The 17,984-nt window shown below is 44.6% G+C and overlaps 1 protein-coding gene across 1 annotated transcript; it reads left to right on the top strand.

Annotated features, from left to right (window-relative positions):
- Positions 1–9,139: 9,139 nt before the first annotated feature.
- On the top strand, positions 9,140–17,565 carry LOC306941113 (extracellular calcium-sensing receptor-like; the record flags this gene model as incomplete). Its single annotated transcript, XM_079526428.1, has 8 exons — positions 9,140–9,249; positions 9,657–9,930; positions 11,769–11,855; positions 12,435–12,686; positions 13,185–13,293; positions 15,313–15,533; positions 16,428–16,551; positions 16,652–17,565. 8 exons carry the CDS (start codon positions 9,140–9,142, stop codon positions 17,563–17,565), a joined length of 2,091 nt encoding a protein of 696 aa, XP_079382554.1.
- Positions 17,566–17,984: the final 419 nt, after the last annotated feature.

Below are 17,984 nucleotides of genomic sequence, written 5' to 3'. Positions count from 1 at the left end.
CGTTGTAAAGTCAAAGTCGCCTTACTCTGCACCCGTTGTTTGTGTCCGTAAGAAAGACGGCGCAGCCTCAGGTTGTGCATTGATTACAGGCTGTTAAATCAAAAGACTGTCCCTGATAGACACCCACTTCCCCGCATCCAGGACCTCACCGACACTTTGGGAGGCTACCGATGGTTCTCAATCCTGGACCAAGGAAAAGCCTACCACCAAGGATTTATGGCTGAGGGCTCAAGACACTTAACTGCATTTATCACCCCATGGGGGCTGTATGAGTGGGTCCGAATACCTTTGGGGCTCACTAACGCAAACTCATTTGGCTCGCCCCCTAGTGGTCGGTTTACAATGAAACCACTATTAGATATGTCAGTGCTTGAAACCCCAAATAATTGATAGAAGAGATTTTTCAATGGATTATGTTACTAGTGGGTGTGCTAAATAACATACTGTAGCCACTGACCCGTGCCCGGGATGGTGTTACACATCCACTAGTAACTAGCTCCCAGGGATCTGTGGTTCTTCATGGTGTGGGTCGTATAGACCCCTGAATGTCACGGTGCCGGGCAGAGAAGGTGTAGGACCCAAGTGCAGACAGTAGCAGCGGAGGCAGAATTCAGGTGCAAGATCCAGGTTTTATTAAACAATGCAGGGTAACAGGGAACTGGCATGAGGAAACACAAGGAACTAATACTAGGAACAGGTAAACTCAAAAACAGGACTGAACACAGCGACTACAAACAACGACTCAACAGAGAACTGAACACACAAGGGCATATGAATAGACAAGGGATAACTAGACACAGGTGAACACCACTGACGATCAACACTGGGATAGGCTGGGGAACAAAGGGGACACAGGTGGAAACACTGGCAATCACAGGACTAGTGAGACAAGACAGGAACAGAACTACAGGGGCAGACAGGAAGGCACAAAACAAGACTACAAAATCACAGTAACACAAAGAAGTAAAACACTAACTAACTAAAAACCAAGGAACACATGAAAATCCAAAACATGTCACGGAACGTGACACTGAAACCATTCAGAAGAGGTTTGTGAACTCCAAAAGTGGTGGAAAAAGTATTCAAATGAAGGTATGTCACAGTGGAAATAGCCTACTGTAGCCTTGCAGCTTATGACAGTCGCAACGTCACCCTGTTTTTAGCGCCTTGCTACATTTACAACATTAAAGTGTACGTTCAAATATAAAGTGCTCACCCCAGAAGCCACGGTAGTTAGAATTTCACACAGGAGGGTATTTGCCTCCCCTGAAAGTGTCCATGAAAGTGTCATGGCGCAGCCCAGTCACGTGACCATGTCTCTTCCTTTCTGTAAGCTTCCTTGATTCTCGGTTTTCTGAGTGAAACAGCTTTCAGAATAAGATGCTTCACCTATTAAATGACTGGATGACGCTCTGAACCATGTTGGCAGTAAATGAGTTAACCCTTAGAAGAGCAAAGACGCCAATTGGCGTCTTCATCAGAATTCCGTAAATGAGCAATGACGCCAATTGGCGTCTTTCTCTTTTTTGATTAATCTAAACATATTAATATGCTCCGAAGCGCTGTTTAAATTCCTGAGCTTATATTCCAACTACATTACCCAGAAAACCCGTGTCACGTGACACACGTGTACGTGTTGCCATTGGAAGCTGGTCCCACCCCCTGTAAACAGTGGGGGCAGAGGGAGTCTTCATAGTTTTCATTGTTTTGCCTGTTTTGCCGTCTCGCCCGAGCGATTTTCTAGCAGAAAAAGTTGAAAGCAGTACTATTTATTTGAGCGAGTTTTGTGGTAGTAGTATTGATCCATACGCGTCCCAGTCGCCTTCTCCAGGCGGAGTAGCCCTGGTCCAGTGCTTACAGCGAGACTCGCTGCTCCCTCCCTCCTTTTTTCATTGTCTCCCCATCGTCGTCCGATGAGCTATACCGGGAAACCATTGAAGAAGACGATCAACCCGGAATGTTTTGAGGTAATCTTATTGTAGAAAATGCCCTTCTATAGTGATCAGAAATCATAAGATGATCGCTACAAATAGATGCTTGGATAATTACTACTACTAGTCAGATCATGACGCCAGAATGACTCACCACGATGGCCCCCAGCCATTAGCCAGCACCAAAGGTGCTGGCTAATGGGGGGGTTGGTGTCGGTCGGTGCATTGGTGCTGGCTAATGGCTGGAGGGTGGTGTCGATCGGTTGGTCGGTGCAGTACAAATGTATCGTAGCAGGCATGCACGCATGGCAGTACAAGTATTTTATATTGTAGCGTGCCTTATAGGCGATCTGATCTTTAGAGTAATGTTCGCTCCTTTTATTTACTGTCTACAAAGACGGAGAACAAACATGCATCGTTTACTGAAGCAACGTGTGGTTATGATGACCTTGCTACAAGGATCGGAGGGGGGACGGGGAGTGAAGCTAACAGTAGCGTATTATATAAGATCTGTATGACGTTTCATTGACGTCTGAGCTTGCATGATAATCGCATTCATTGTATATTTTATACAATCATGATTGTACATTGTTTAGTGTGTCTCCGTGTGATGATGATGATGACGATGATGTCAGATAGCCTACGTCCCCGTCCCCCCCCAACTGGCTATTGGCCGGGCTGACTACAGCTAAATGTTTATTTTTATATATTTAGAACTGGCATCAGATGAGGAGGAGGATGATGATGATGATGATGATGAAGAGTCAAGACTGCGATGGAGTTCTCCGACACTGAACCGGATGCATTCATTCATTTCAGTTGTTGTTTTTTTTAAATTTAGCCTACACACACACACACCGTCAAGAACAACTGGAATGCAGTGGTTTGGGGACACTGGGGAGTTTGGGGACAACTGTTTTTTATGTAGGCCTATTTATTTTCTGTAATATTTATTATAATTGTATTATGTTAGTAGTCATAAAAAATAAAAGACGCTTTTACAATGAGTTAGACCTGTCATGGCTATTTTGTTCACTATTCTGAGGTTTATGGTTTGACTAAGCGAGTTTCAACTGTGATTTACTCTGTAACGGTAGATGGTAAGAACCCAATTTTTTGTTATAATACAGTATACATTCAAGTCTATATTTTGATACATATCATGGGCACAAAGTCATATCAAAACAATGTCCTTGGATGTGTTTTTTATCAAAACTGTTTCTTCACAACAGGTTTCTGAGATACATGCATGAATAGACAAGGTACTGGTAAGACTATGTAAACATGGTATATATCAAAATGTGCGTTAGAATGTCTAATTTTACCCCAAAAAAGAATTGAGTTTATATGATGTTCCATTTCAGAGCTAGGGGGACTTTTAGCTGGATAGGTCAGATTGATCATGACTGACCATGCTATTTATAGATGGCAAAATATCTACAGTGGTACATGTGAGAAACTTTTTATTTTATTTTAATTGAACTAGACAACTCACCCTTTAAAATGAGATATTGCATGGCTATGTACGCCCAGCAGAAAAAAAGTTATTTAGAAAATAAAACTTCAACCTGGCATAACTTTTTTTGTTGTCCTAGAAACACTACCCAGTGTAAATGCAGGCTCTTTTAAATGGCTTCCAACACAAAAACTAAACATTTTATTTCATTTTTTTCCTGGAAGCAGACAAGCCAAGCTTTCTCTGAAGGTCTTTCGTTGTCACATATTCACAACAGAGAATTTTCAATAAATCATTCAAAAACGCCATTCTGCCATAGAGAAGTCCACAAACTATATAGAAATCCTTGAAACTCTCAAAGAGTTAAAGGAGAATTCCATACTAAAAGGCTTTTAGTATGGAATTTCTTTGTAGTTGTTACGTCCCCACCAAAGAGGTCCAGGTGTTATTTTGTGCAAAAGGTCCTTATTGGCTATTTCCCCTACCATAAGCCCTAAATGAATTGCATTGAATTGAATGGGGCTATGGGGTGTTGTGCTAATTTGCTTATTTCCATCGCTCAAAATTATTATTTTGTTGTATATATCCTCTCTTCATAATGTAAATAATATCCCAAGTGGCACACTTTACTAATTATTTCGATGGAAATAAGCGAATTAGCACAACACCCCATAGCCCCATTCAATTCAATGCAATTCATTGAGGGCTTATGGTAGGGGAAATAGCCAATAAGGAGCTTTTGCACAAAAAAACACCTGGACCTCTTTGGTGGGGACGTAACGACTACAAAGAAAGGTAAGAAAGCCTTCTAGCATAGAATTCTCCTTTATTAGCTTGTTTTCCATTGTGGTCCTTGGAGTGTAAATGTGTTTGTTCTGGACTGTGCCTCACATCATGTGACAACAGCAGACTATACCCAGGTGGGTGGGTGTGTTTACCACAGATGATGTGATGTGGCCCAGGGCTGATGCAATACTGGCTCAGCAGGTGCAATATGTTGGAAGATAATTAATTGTCCCGTCTAATGAGTGGAATGAGTCACCGTGGGAGATCGTTTCAAAACATGTGCAAATTAATTAACGACTTGTAAGTGCCATAATAGGCATGGGCAACAATACAGTAGGTCTACATCACAATGGTACCCCCAAATGCACATATCATCACTGTCGGATGGAAAGATAGTATAAAAATGTAACTTTTCAGTTAATAGGAAAATAATTTGTTAAAGGTAGTGTAAGTGATTTTCTTTGGTTCACTAGTTGGAATGAACACACCATTGAGAAGGTTTAAAGATTTTATTGAATGAAAGAATGGAATGATGAGGAGGAGAGTGGGGGTCGCGGGGCGTGGGTTCCGGGGGGGTCGCCGACCCTGGAGTCTTTGGGGAGGGGGTCGTGTGGCGGTCAGCCCGCGGTACACGTGAAGGCGTGATCCCCCCGTGGGAACTCTGAGGAGGAGGTGAGGAGAGAGGGAGGAGGAGATGGAGCAGTGGAGATGCTGCTGGTCCTGAGGTGGTGATGGGGATGGAGGTGGGATACGAAAAGCATAGAGGATGCTGGGTTGTATTGGGCGGGTATAAGCATTTGCAGCCGAAGGTGAGGCGGACGGCGAAGAAGTAGGCGTCCTGCCAGGAGACCCCAAAAAGGTGCCAAGAGTCGGGGTGGAGGGGGAGGATCTTGAAGGCTGCGGTGACGTCGGCTTTGGCCAGCGAGTCGGATGAGGTTGATGGCGCCGTCTATGGTGGCGTACTGCATGGAGAATGGGGCTGTTGACGCTGGGGGTTGAGGTGCCGTGGGGGGAGGAGAGGTCGAGGATGATCCTCTTTTTGCCGGAGTATTTTCTGGTGGCGATGCCTAGGGGGCTGATGCGGTAGGTGGGGAAGGGTAAATGGTAAATGGTAAATGGTGCATTTATATAGCGCCTTTATCCAAGGCGCTTTACATAGATTGTGCATTACATTCACCCATTCACACACACATTCATACACCGATTGCAGCGGAAGCCATGCAAGGTACCAACCAGCACACCGGGAGCAATTTGGGGTTCAGTGTCTTGCCCAAGGACACTTCGACATGTAGACAGGAGTAGCCGGGATTCGAACCGCCGACCCATGGATCATTGGACGACCTGCTCTACCTCCTGCGCCACAGTCGAGGGTGGGGTGGAAATTGGGCCGATCATAAAGCCGTTCGCCACTTCCTTGTTGAGCAGGGAAGTGACGGTCGGTGAGGGCGGACTGGAGGTTATGGCAGGTGTGGGTGTTGGTGGGGAGGGTGACGAGGCCGGGGGAGAAGCCGTAGTTAAGGCCTCCGAGGAGGAAGCAGGCGGTTGCGGGGTCTGGGTGGCGTGATAGTGCGGCGGCCAGGGCGGGGATGTTGATGGGGGTGGAGAGGTGTACCGAATGTCAGCTCGGTTTGGAAGGTTTGGTGGGGTGTTGGGGGCAGGTGGAGCGGGCATGGGCGCCCCCGCAGTGGGTGCAGACATGGAGGAGTCTGCAGACGGCCGCGGCGCACCCTGCTTCATTGTAGTTGTTGCATATGGCTGCAGATCCACAGTACAGGACAGGACCGCCGCGTCTGTCGAGGGAGTTTTGGGAAGCTGGGTAGGGTTGGGGGCGTGGCGGGGGCGCGGTGATGGCGAGGAGGGAGGGGGGGCCGGGAGTTGGTCTGTTGGTGGTGGGTTTAGCCGTGGGGGTGCGGGGGGCGGCGTGGACGCACTGGCTGGCGGGGTGGGTGGGGTTGCCGCACAGGTTGCAGGCGATGGCTAGCCTTCCTGCGAAGATACGGCAGTAGAGCTCCAAGTCCAGTTGGCCCCAGTAGGTGGAAGTGTTGAGCTGGTGGAGCCTGGCTGCGGCGGTGGCGGAGAATTGGCGGTGGTACTGCAAAAAGAGGGTGCCGCCGAACCTCGCGGCTAGGTCGAGGATCACGGTGTGGTAATCGTCCAGCTCCTGGCGGCGGGCTGGGTAGGCGGAACAGATGACGTCTCGAAAATAGGAGAAGGCCAGGCCGAACTCGGCGGCGGTGAGAATGGCAGAGCGTGAGGGGGTGGGGTTGCGGAGCTGTATGGAGATGTCTCCGCACTCGATTAGGCGGGATTCGGAGTTGGTGGTGGAGGGGCGGAGGAGGGTGGCTAGGTCGATGTCGTTACCTTGTAGTATCTGGTTGCGGAGGGCGGCACTGATGGTCTGGGCAGCTGTGGAGAGAGAGAAGGGGGGGGGGGGTGGGGGGGGGGGGGGTAGGAGGGGTTGGAAAGGACGCTGGGGGGTAGCAGCGTAGTGGAGTCGTCTCTCCAGCTTTTTTATTGAACAGAAAATGCATTTTCAGAAACTGAAACTGGGATAGCAATTTCATCCAATCAGGATCAGGATAGAGAACGCATTAGGTGATGTTATGGTGATGTAAAACAAACGGTGCCAACACAAACATTAAACGCCATTAACAATAAAGAAACAATATGACATAATGAGGCACATTATGATGTAAATTTTCCATTCATTGTCAATGCGTTTACAAAACAAACATTGACCTAAAGACAAACATTAGACCTGTGTATAGGAGTCAAAAATAAGCTCTCTCCTGATTGGCTGAAATTTTGTCACCTACTTGAAAATGTATGTTCTGTTTATTAAAGAGCTGGAGAGACATGGAGAACCTCTGTTACTGAACAAACACTCTATAGCAATGATCAGAATATAGTGATTTAACCGTTTAACAAAAATGAATTTGTTTTAATCAAAAATTATCACTATACACTAACTTTTATTATATACCAACAATGTGTTCACAGACACACTTAACAACGTGACGTGTGTGAGGTTGTAGAAGGGCTATGTTCGCTGCTTTTGCACACCACTGTTTTTACAAGCAGAACATTTATAGAAACAAAATGGAGATACATTACATGGTTTCTGCCTGACAGTGACAATTTGCAAGATTGTAAACCCATGGGGCCTGGGCCATGGCTCAGTGGTCCAGGCACCTTGGCTGGTAATCCAGTCTGGCAGTGTGCCGCGGGTTCGACTCCCGATCCCGACGGCCCTCACTGCATGTCACCCCCCCCCCCCCCCCCCCATCTCCCTCCCCATTTCCTGTCAGCCTACGGTCTGTCCCTCCATAAAAAAATATAAAATAAAGGCGAAAGCCACAAAAAAAAACATTTAAAAAAAAAGAAAGATTGTAAACCCATTAATTATTCCCATAGAGATTGTATTATTATTATTAATAATAATAAACCCGTTTTTCACCCAGTCTCACAATTGACTAGTGTAATCCTGGGCGCTACACTCCCTCTGTCAACCTGGGGAGAGCAACGGACTGACCTCATGTTTCCTTCAATGCATGAGGAGTCCAAGCTGCTTCTTTTCACCTGACAGGGGGGAGTTTCCCCGTTTGGACGTAGCACGTGAAAGGAACACGTTATTCCAACCAGTTCCTTTCCCCTCCATCAGGTGCCCCGGGTGGCCAGGGGGAGGCAGTATAGAGTTCCCATAGAGATTTCTGAAAATATTTATATAATTATTTTTTTAAAACAAAGCCATCCGGCCCGGGCGCTGAAAAGTGCTAAACGTGGCCATTGCTCTGGAACAGTTTGTTGCCCGGGGGCAGCGGAGGGGCTCTACTGATCTGGAATGGCAAGTTCTGGTTCCGTGCGTTGAAGAGGAAAAGTGGAAAAGAGGAAAAGTGTCAGCGGCGCGGCAGGTCTAAGGCCGTCCACCCTCTCCCCGGCTGCTCATTCCCCCCTGGAACGCAGCGGGGACTGGTACCGTCTGGTATCCAGGAATGGAGGTCCTCCGGACGGGCCAGAGAGTATGTGGCACATTCAGAGCTTCTGCTGGAAATGACCAGTGAGTCTTTCTAGGTCGTCCTCAGACGAGCCCTCCAGCTTAGCTTCCAGTCATCCCGGTTCTCCATATACATCTGGCCAGTTTGTTGGTACTTTGCGCTCCTGCGTCTTTCTCGAGTACATCAAATTTATGTTAATGTGGGACGTCCTCTTGATCGATGCCTATGTGTTGGTTCCCACAGTACCAATTTCATCATACAGGATCTTCTTGGTAACATAACATGTACACTCTTGCATATAGTGACCAGCTGTAACTGCACTGTTTAATATTTCATACAGTACTAATTGGTTTCAAGAAATGAACGCAGTACATTTTACTGGGTTCAAACTCACACAAAGTGTGGTTTTATTCATTATGATCTGTTTGAAAAATAGAAATATATTATAGTAGGCCTCTCTCTTAGCTATATATGCCTCCTTTCAGTAAAATAACTAAATACAAGCCTGGGTGACTGTCTATTAAAGGATTTATGGTAATTGATAGAACACATGAATTTTTTTTGGGGTGAACTACTCCTTTAAATGTATTGTCCATTAATGCACGCTTTCCCTCCCAAATAAACAAGTCAATGAAAATGAAAATATCTAAAATAATGTACGTTAAGCCCCGCCTTTACGTCTACCTCTGCTCCGATGGGTGTTGTAATAGATTACGTAATGTTACGAGGTGGCATGAGATGGCACGGCACTGTGTATAAAACTGAACAAGTGGACAATGGTATCTAGAGAAGAGGGGGGTGTGTTAGTTAGACAGAGGACAGTCATGATGAGGGCCTCTCTAGACATTATACACCGGCTTTCAAACCCGTATGTGTACGTCATGTTGTTGTTCTCTTTCCTCTCTCCTTCCTCTACTACCTCGTCCTCCTCGTCTTCTTGCGAGTTGCAGGCACCGTTTAATCCCAACAGAATGTACAAGCCCGGAGACTTGGTTCTGGGTGCCGTGTTTGACATCCACCTCTCCTCTGTGTTCCCCGATCTGTCCTTCACCGCCGAGCAACAGGACCCCGTTTGCCATGGGTGAGTATGACAAAGACACTTAGCAAGCAAGAGAACGGCCGGGACCTACTGTAGTTTTGATGTACTGTACTGTATGGCAGGGTAGGGATCGGCAACCAAGTGCCATGTTTTTTATTTTCTTGATAGTCAATGTTGCCATTACTATACCATATCAATATTAAGTGACACCACACCCAAATGTAATATGTCCAACATATTTTGATTGTCCATTTTCTTTTTCATTAGAAATATTATATATATCAGGATCATTAGACTCAATAACCTACAGTATATCTACCAGACTCCCTCCCCTGCAGTCAGAGTTAAGATTTAGGAGTTTGAATGAATGTAGAATTATGTGAATTATGTCTTTATAAATATATATATTTAACCTTTGTGTGTGTTAGTTTCTTCATTGACGCGCTCAGACGGGCCCAGACCTTGGCTTTTGCCATTGCTGAGATCAACGGAAACCCCCGCCTGCTGCCCAACGTGACTCTGGGGTATATCGTCTATGACACCTGTTACTCGCTTGCCGTTGCATTCCGCGCAGCGTTGTCATTGGTCAGTGGGAGAGAGGAGCGGTTTCCATTGGCTGAGAGCTGCGCCGGGGCCCCTCCTGTGCTCGGCATCGGGGGCGGTGGCACCTCGGCGCAGTCTATTGCCATCTCTAGTGTGTTAGGTTTGTACAGAGTGCCCATGGTGAGTTGGACACCCTTTTACCATCTCTAGTGTGTTAGGTTTGTACAGAGTGCCCATGGTGAGTTGGACACCCTTTTACCATCTCTAGTGTGTTAGGTTTGTACAGAGTGCCCATGGTGAGTTGGACACCCGTTTACCATCTCTAGTGTGTTAGATTTGTACAGAGTGCCCATGGTGAGTTGGACACCCTTTTACCATCTCTAGTGTGTTAGGTTTGTACAGAGTGCCCATGGTGAGTTGGACACCCTTTTACCATCTCTAGTGTGTTAGGTTTGTACAGCGTGCCCATGGTGAGTTGGACACCCTTTTACCATCTCTAGTGTGTTAGGTTTGTACAGAGTGCCCATGGTGAGTTGGACACCCTTTTACCATCTCTAGTGTGTTAGGTTTGTACAGAGTGCCCATGGTGAGTTGGACACCCTTTTACCATCTCTAGTGTGTTAGGTTTGTACAGAGTGCCCATGGTGAGTTGGACACCCTTTTACCATCTCTAGTGTGTTAGGTTTGTACAGCGTGCCCATGGTGAGTTGGACACCCTTTTACCATCTCTAGTGTGTTAGGTTTGTACAGAGTGCCCATGGTGAGTTGGACACCCTTTTACCATCTCTAGTGTGTTAGGTTTGTACAGAGTGCCCATGGTGAGTTGGACACCCTTTTACCATCTCTAGTGTGTTTTAGTCATCATCATTTAGTTTCCATTTGTTTTTTGTCAGTGAAAAAAGGTAGTTGACAAACATTTGGTGGCTCTGACATGGCTCTGAGTGGTCACATGCAGAGTGTCTGTGTGATTGAGGTGGTGGAGTACGCTAGCTGGCGCAATGTTCAGAATGTTATACATATTTATAACATTGTAATATTAAACCTTATTGCATGAATCACTGTGATCCATACATAATAAACAACACTGTTAAAGGTAGGGTAAGTGATATTTTGTGAAAATATTTTGTCAAAACAAAAACAATATCAATAAATAAACAAACAAACAAAAGATTTGTGTCATTGACATTTCATATAAAATCTGATTGTTTATTCAAGCATGCTAATTAATTGCCAAATTAATCAATCAAAGGTTACAATTTCACACTCAACTGTTGCTGTTAGAGCGAGAGAGAGAGAGAGAGAGAGGCACAATTATATTACACAAGCCAGTCGATAATGTGTGTATTTCTTTATTTGGTACAGTGAGTGTAGCGTTTAGCAGAGCAGGGGTTCATCTAGGTGAGTGATGTTGAGCAGACTAACAGGTCGAGGAGACAGCCTTGTCAGTCCTATCACATGCTTTGCTTGCAGGCCGACATTTGTAAAACAAATATAAATAAATAAATACATAAGAAAGAAAGAAAACAAAGAAGATGTACATTGCAGAACATTTGTGACCGTTTCTGACCGATGCTAAGTCATTGATTTTTTTTTCTCGTTTTTTTCATGTCATGTTAAAGCAGGGAATCATAGCTTCAAATTGACATATCGGTTGTTCAGTTTGACCCAGCGGTTTTGGAGATATGGCTTATAGAGTAATGTCTTGCATAAAACAGCGAGTTGAGAAAACAGACCTGAAAGGTTCACTTCTGTGGTCTCTAACATTAAACCTAGCTACATGTTTAAGCATTTATTTCATATTTACATGATTACATGATGATGATTACATGATTTCAGCTCTGACATTTATTTCAGACATGCTCTAGTATGTGAAGATCGAGTCTACCTGTGCTATTAACTCATTTTGGATAAAAAGAAAAAAAAAACGAATCAGTTTTTCTCCTCTCCTGAACAGTTAGTCTTGTCGCCATGACCGTCTCTGTATAAAACAAGAGTCACATGTTGTGTGTCTTTTTCAGATCAGCTCCTATGCCATGTGCTCCTGTCTGAGTGACCGGAATCAGCACCCTTCCTTCTTTAGAACAGTCATGAGTAATGCCATCCAGGTGAACTTCTAAGTACTGTGATTGATATATCACATCACCTCTAATATGATTGTGGATATTACTGCTGGAGCCTACTGCATATGGTCTCTATTCACAGCATCATAAAAGAGAATTATTACACCTTTACATTGTGGAATCAGTGTAGGGAGATTCACTGATTTAGATTCATTTGCCAAAGGTCAAGGATGTACCACTATGTGAATAATTTAGTCTAAGCACTTAACCCATTTAGGCCTGACGTCGACATTTAAAATATTTCATGTCAAGGACCCCAAAAATTATATGTAATTGGCCCCCAGCCCGCATCTGATAATATGTTGTTCCAGGAACCCCTCAGAAGCAAAGATTTGAGTTAAACACGTTCGCTGTGAAAGAATATATATTCAAAGATTTGCGCGACATTTTCAAGATTTTTCAAAAATAGCAGACCTACAAGCTCGTAGCGCGGCACTCGGTGCCGCGCTATGAGCTTGTAGATCTGCTAATTTTCAATAGCTAAAGTATAACATAATGCTTAAAACACCAAATGGGCTTCCCGCCCAAAAGTTAATTGTCCCTCTCCATTCTTTATCCAATCAGGTGCTAGCTATGCTCCAGATTATGAGACGGTTCGAGTGGAGCTGGGCAGGACTGTTGTTCACAGATGATTCCTACGGCCGCGACGCGGCCCACATCTGCCAGTCTGAGCTGGCCCGGTCTGGTTTGGGTTGCCTGGCGTACGCGGTGGCTCTGCCCTGGGACAACGACCCAGCCCAAACACAGAGGATTGTCTCTGTGATGAAGACGTCCACAGCACGCGTCGTCGTCGTAATAGCATATGGAATCCATATGGTAAAACTCATGGACGAGGTTCGCGTTACAATCCATGTTAATGTATAGGAACTCATAATTATAAAGGCATCAGAAATGAGTGATATTGAAGTAATAATAATAATAATAACAATAATTATAACATTTATTTATGAGGTGCTTTTAAAAAACAGTGTTTACAAAGTGCTTTACATGCACAACAATCAATTAAAATCATTGGGAAAACAAAACAATATAAGCCACTACAACCAAAGCATACATAGACGGACATGCACATATACATAATTGAAAGACATACTTGAGATAACCAAGTCTGCAAGGTAACTTAACGTAATCGAATCTAAGGAAAGGCTTTGGTTTTCAAAAGTGAGATGAAAAGTAAAGCCATCCTTTCATATAAAATAAGGTTGCTATGTAATTGCAAAGCATTTTGTTTGATTGCAACACAATCAAACAATCAGTCTTGCGTCAAAGTAAATGCTCAGTAATTAGCATATAATTATTTACACATTGACGCAGGTGGTAAAGCAGAAGGTGACGGGTCTGCAGTGGATAGTCGATACGAGCTTCATAGAACACCCAGAGCTCCAGACTCCTCGCTACATGCCGTACCTGAGAGGCACCCTGGGTATTGCAGTCCGTCGTGGAGAGATACCAGGCCTCAAGGACTTCTTGTTGAAAATGCACCCTGACAATGACCCTGACAACAGCCATGAGAATAGCATAGTGAGTCTTTTGTTTGGTGTCAACGTTATTGTTACACAATGTGTACAGGTACAACATAAATACTTCAGTTTGGCACCTGCCACCGGATATTGTAGCAGTATAGGTGATACAGTGATATTGACAACTATAATGAATAAAACAAGAATATAAGTCCTCAGACTCCTCACTGACTGTTTGAGAGGACAGATAGACACTAATAGCAAATATAATATATAAATACTGCATAAATTCCGCTAACTCATATTGATGTGATCTGGACTTTACCAACCAAGTGTAGCCTAGTTATTAACAACAGCTCAAACTAAATAATATAGGAGGGTCAGTTCAGTTGTAAAACTCTTTGGCTTTGATGCTATCTTAGATAGGCCTTTTAGACATGCAGAAACATAATTGCCTTTATGCATATGTACAGTCACATTAGCAAGCATCTTCTGGACACGCACGCACACGCACGCGCACGCACGCACGCATGCACACACGCACGCACGCACACACACACACACACACACACACACACACACACACACAGACACACCTCCCCTCTGCAGTGCTCTAAACTGGAAGTGGCTGGAGTCTGTATAATTTCTCTCCAAAAGCCCTTGAATATGATGGAATATGGATATATATGGAAGACATGATTAGTGATTATACTGTGGTACGCTCACATTTCATATCACACACACCATACAGTATAACTGTATAACAGTATAACATCGTATAACTTTCCCCATCAAAAAATACACGTATAGTATTATACTTTATTAAATATATTGCATTACTGTATAAGGTTACGACAATCATGTTTTAATATCCCAACAATACATCGTGACACCTCATTATGACACACATATAACAATGCTTCACTCCTAGTATGCTTTAGTATGCTAGATGCCTGAACAGTGTTTTTGCCAAGCGCTTGTAATCCTTTGTGCACCTTGACTGGACACCTTGTGTTACTATTCTCATGCCGGACCTCTGAACAGTGTGTGTGGCATGTTTGGGACTAGGCGTGGCACCTTAGGGCCCTTAGCCAGGGGTGTTCCTCAGGCTTTACTTTGGCTCGCTCGTTTGTGTATTATTGTCCTGGGGAAGAATCTCTTTAGCAGTCTACTGCCAGTGGTATTGTGAGTGTGGAGCCACTTTCCATGTGGCATCATTCTGAAATAATCCCTGGTTTGGGGTGACTGTGATCGTTGATGATACTGTGAGCTTTGCTGACACAGCATTCATCATAATAGTCTTGGTTGCAGGGAAACTCACTGCATCCGCTGATGTGTTCAGATGTCTGCACGATACATTTTGTTAGTTTTTGAGCGGTGCCTCCACTCCATTACGGGGCTATGTGTGTCCGTCCGTCTGTATGTCTGTCTCTGTGTCTGTCTGTCTGTATGTCCGAGCACAGAAAGCTGCAACACCTAAAGTGGCCAGTACAGTACAGCACAGAGTAAAGTAGCCACAGAGTACACTACAGTACGAACCCTGGGCCGTTCCAGGGGCTCTGGATGTTCCGGGGACACCCCGGGGACCCCCACATGGTAAGTCTGTCATTTCTCGACCGTTTCGGACGCGGGGCGGCTCGCCGGAACCGGACAGGCCCCCTGGCCGTGTTTCCTGCGGGTCTGGATGTTCCGGGGACCCCCACATGGTAACTCCGGGTCTGGATGTTCCGGGGACCCCGGCACAGTACACTACAATGCAGTGCAAAGCACAGTAGTAGTAGAGTACAGTATAACAATAAATGTATAGTTGCACCGCTCAGTTCACACAGGTGTGACTTTTAATCTACAATTTCAACCTGACCTCAGTAATTAGATATTCACAAGGTATTACATTTCTGTTTGAGTAGTGTTCATTTTGTTTCCTCAGGTGAGGCAGTTTTGGGAGCACACATTTCAGTGTAAATTTGCACCCCTTCCGTCAGAGTGGGTGGATGTTGGTGGAAGGCTGTGTACTGGACAAGAGGACCTAGGAACAGCAGAAACCACCCTGTTGGACGTGTCCAACCTCAGGCCAGAGTACAATGTCTACAAGGGTGTGTATGCTGTGGCCCACGCCCTCCATGACATGATGCAATGTGTGCCAGGAAGAGGGCCTTTCATTGGGGACAGCTGTGCCAGTTTGCAGTCAATACAGCCATGGCAGGTGTGATATTAATGAATGAATGACATTGGTATAAAGCTTGGAAGATTGGCATTACTGAGATGAAGCTGTATTAATACTTTTCTTATAGTGATATGCAAACGAATTCTTATGGGGCATACATATTCCGTGCAGGGACACAGAATATTCCCCTGATTTTAATGCTAGACATTTACAATAATTTATAGGCCAATATTTTACATTAATCCATTGAGACCTGGAACGCATCCATGTCACGTTAGCGTTAGCGTTTTAAACATTATGTTATAATTTAGCTATTGAAAAATAGCAGATCTACAAGCTCATAGCGCGCCACCGAGTGGCGCGCTATGAACTTGTAGATCTGCTATTTTTGAAAAATCGTTAAAATGTGCCTCAAATCTTTCCGAAAATTGTCATGATTTAGAAAACGTTTTTTTTTTTTTTTTTCGACGTCAGGCCTGAATGGGTTAAAGTCCTGACAATACAGTGTATAGGGGCAGCAGCTTCCTCCACTGGTGATGTCATCACTGTGCAGTTCTATCCAAGTCTCTCTTTTTATCATGTTCACCATCACCATTTCTAGCTCGTGTATTACCTGGAAAAGGTCAACTTCACCACATCATATGGTGATCAAGTATTATTTGGTGAGAACAGTGATGCCTTACCAATCTGTGATGTCATGAACTTGGCGTGGCTCCCTGATGGAAGTGTAAAGGTTCAGAATGTCGGTGTGTATAAGAAGTTACCGTCCATAGGTGAAGAACTCATCATTGATGAAGACGGAATCTTCTGGAACTTTGAAACCAAAAAGGTCACTTTGGCTTTCTAAAATACCTAATGTTGAGCTCATGGTGTGAATGTAATTTAATTTGGACGTTTAGACTGTAAATGAGCAGTTGTTTCTTAACTCCGTAGCCTCCTCGGTCAGTGTGCAGTGAGAGCTGTTCCCCTGGAACCCGTCTGGCCAGAAGGAAAGGACAACCTGTCTGTTGCTTTGACTGCATTGCTTGTTCTGAGGGAGAGATCAGCAATGAGACTGGTAGGTGTCAATCATGTAACCAGGCCTATCTACAGTATAGCTTATCTTTAGGCTGATACTGTACCTGTATTTCCCTTTGCCACCTACCTTGCCCCATTAGATTCAACAGAGTGCACCAGCTGTCCAGAGGACTTCTGGTCCAATGCTCAGCGTGAACAGTGTGTCCCTAAGAGCATGGAGTTCCTGTCCTACCATGAGCCCCTGGGTATCTCCTTGACAACCATCTCATTGCTAGGCACCCTCATCTGTGCCATTGTCCTGGGAATCTTCGTCAATCACCGAGACACACCCATGGTACGCGCCAACAACTCAGAACTCAGCTTCCAACTTTTGATGTCACTCAAACTATGCTTCTTGTGCTCACTTCTGTTCATTGGTCGGCCCAGACTCTGGACATGTCAGCTGAGGCATGCAGTGTTTGGGATCAGCTTTGTGCTGTGTGTCTCGTGTATCCTGGTAAAGACCATGGTGGTGCTGGCTGTGTTCAAGGCCTCCAAGCCTGGGGGTGCAGACATTATGAGGTTTTTCGGTGCTATGCAGCAGAGAGGAACAGTTCTGACTCTTACTTCCATCCAGGCAATAATCTGCATAGCCTGGCTTGTGTCTGCCTCACCAACTCCTCGTAAAAACAAACAATACCACAGTGATAAGATAGTCTATGAGTGTGACGTGGGATCCACAGTTGGTTTTGCAGTGCTACTAGGTTATATTGGTTTACTGGCTCTGCTCAGCTTTGTCCTAGCATTCATGGCAAGGAATCTTCCAGACAACTTCAATGAAGCCAAGCTAATCACTTTCAGCATGTTGATCTTCTGTGCCGTGTGGATAGCCTTCATCCCAGCATACATCAGCTCTCCAGGCAAATATGCAGATGTAGTGGAGGTGTTTGCTATTTTAGCATCTAGTTTTGGCATTTTAGTGGCACTGTTTGGACCAAAGTGTTATATAATCCTGTTGAAACCCGAGAGAAACACTAAGAAGTCCATCATGGGTCGTGGTGCCACAAAGATGTAGATTCATCAATTAAACCACAATATATGTGCCTCTGTATTTTACAGCAATGATTGTATATGGATATAATAATCATAGATAACATCTATAAAAGTAATAATCCATTCATCTATATCTATTAACTTTATTAACTATTAACCCTGTTTCGACTCTGAGGGAGACAAAAGTGGAAATGTCATGTTACCCCTGCAAAACAATAAAACACATGCAGACCAAGAGTGCGCCAGTATATTATATTCGGGTAGTCTCTCTCATGAAGTGCCCAGGTATTATTATTTTTCTCTGTTGCAAGTTGTCCCCATTTATCATTTTCTCTGATGCAAGTGCTTCCTGTTGAGCACCGACAAGCCCTTCTACCTTCGGCTGGCTGAAGCACGCAAGACTTTTCTTTACCAACATCTATTAACTATTATATCATGAAG

This window comes from Electrona antarctica (genome assembly GCF_951216825.1).
Source record: "Electrona antarctica genome assembly, chromosome: 17".
Classification (NCBI taxonomy): Eukaryota; Metazoa; Chordata; class Actinopteri; order Myctophiformes; family Myctophidae; genus Electrona; species Electrona antarctica.
Note: the sequence above shows the minus strand (reverse complement) of the source record. Positions and strands in the feature narration are given on the sequence as shown.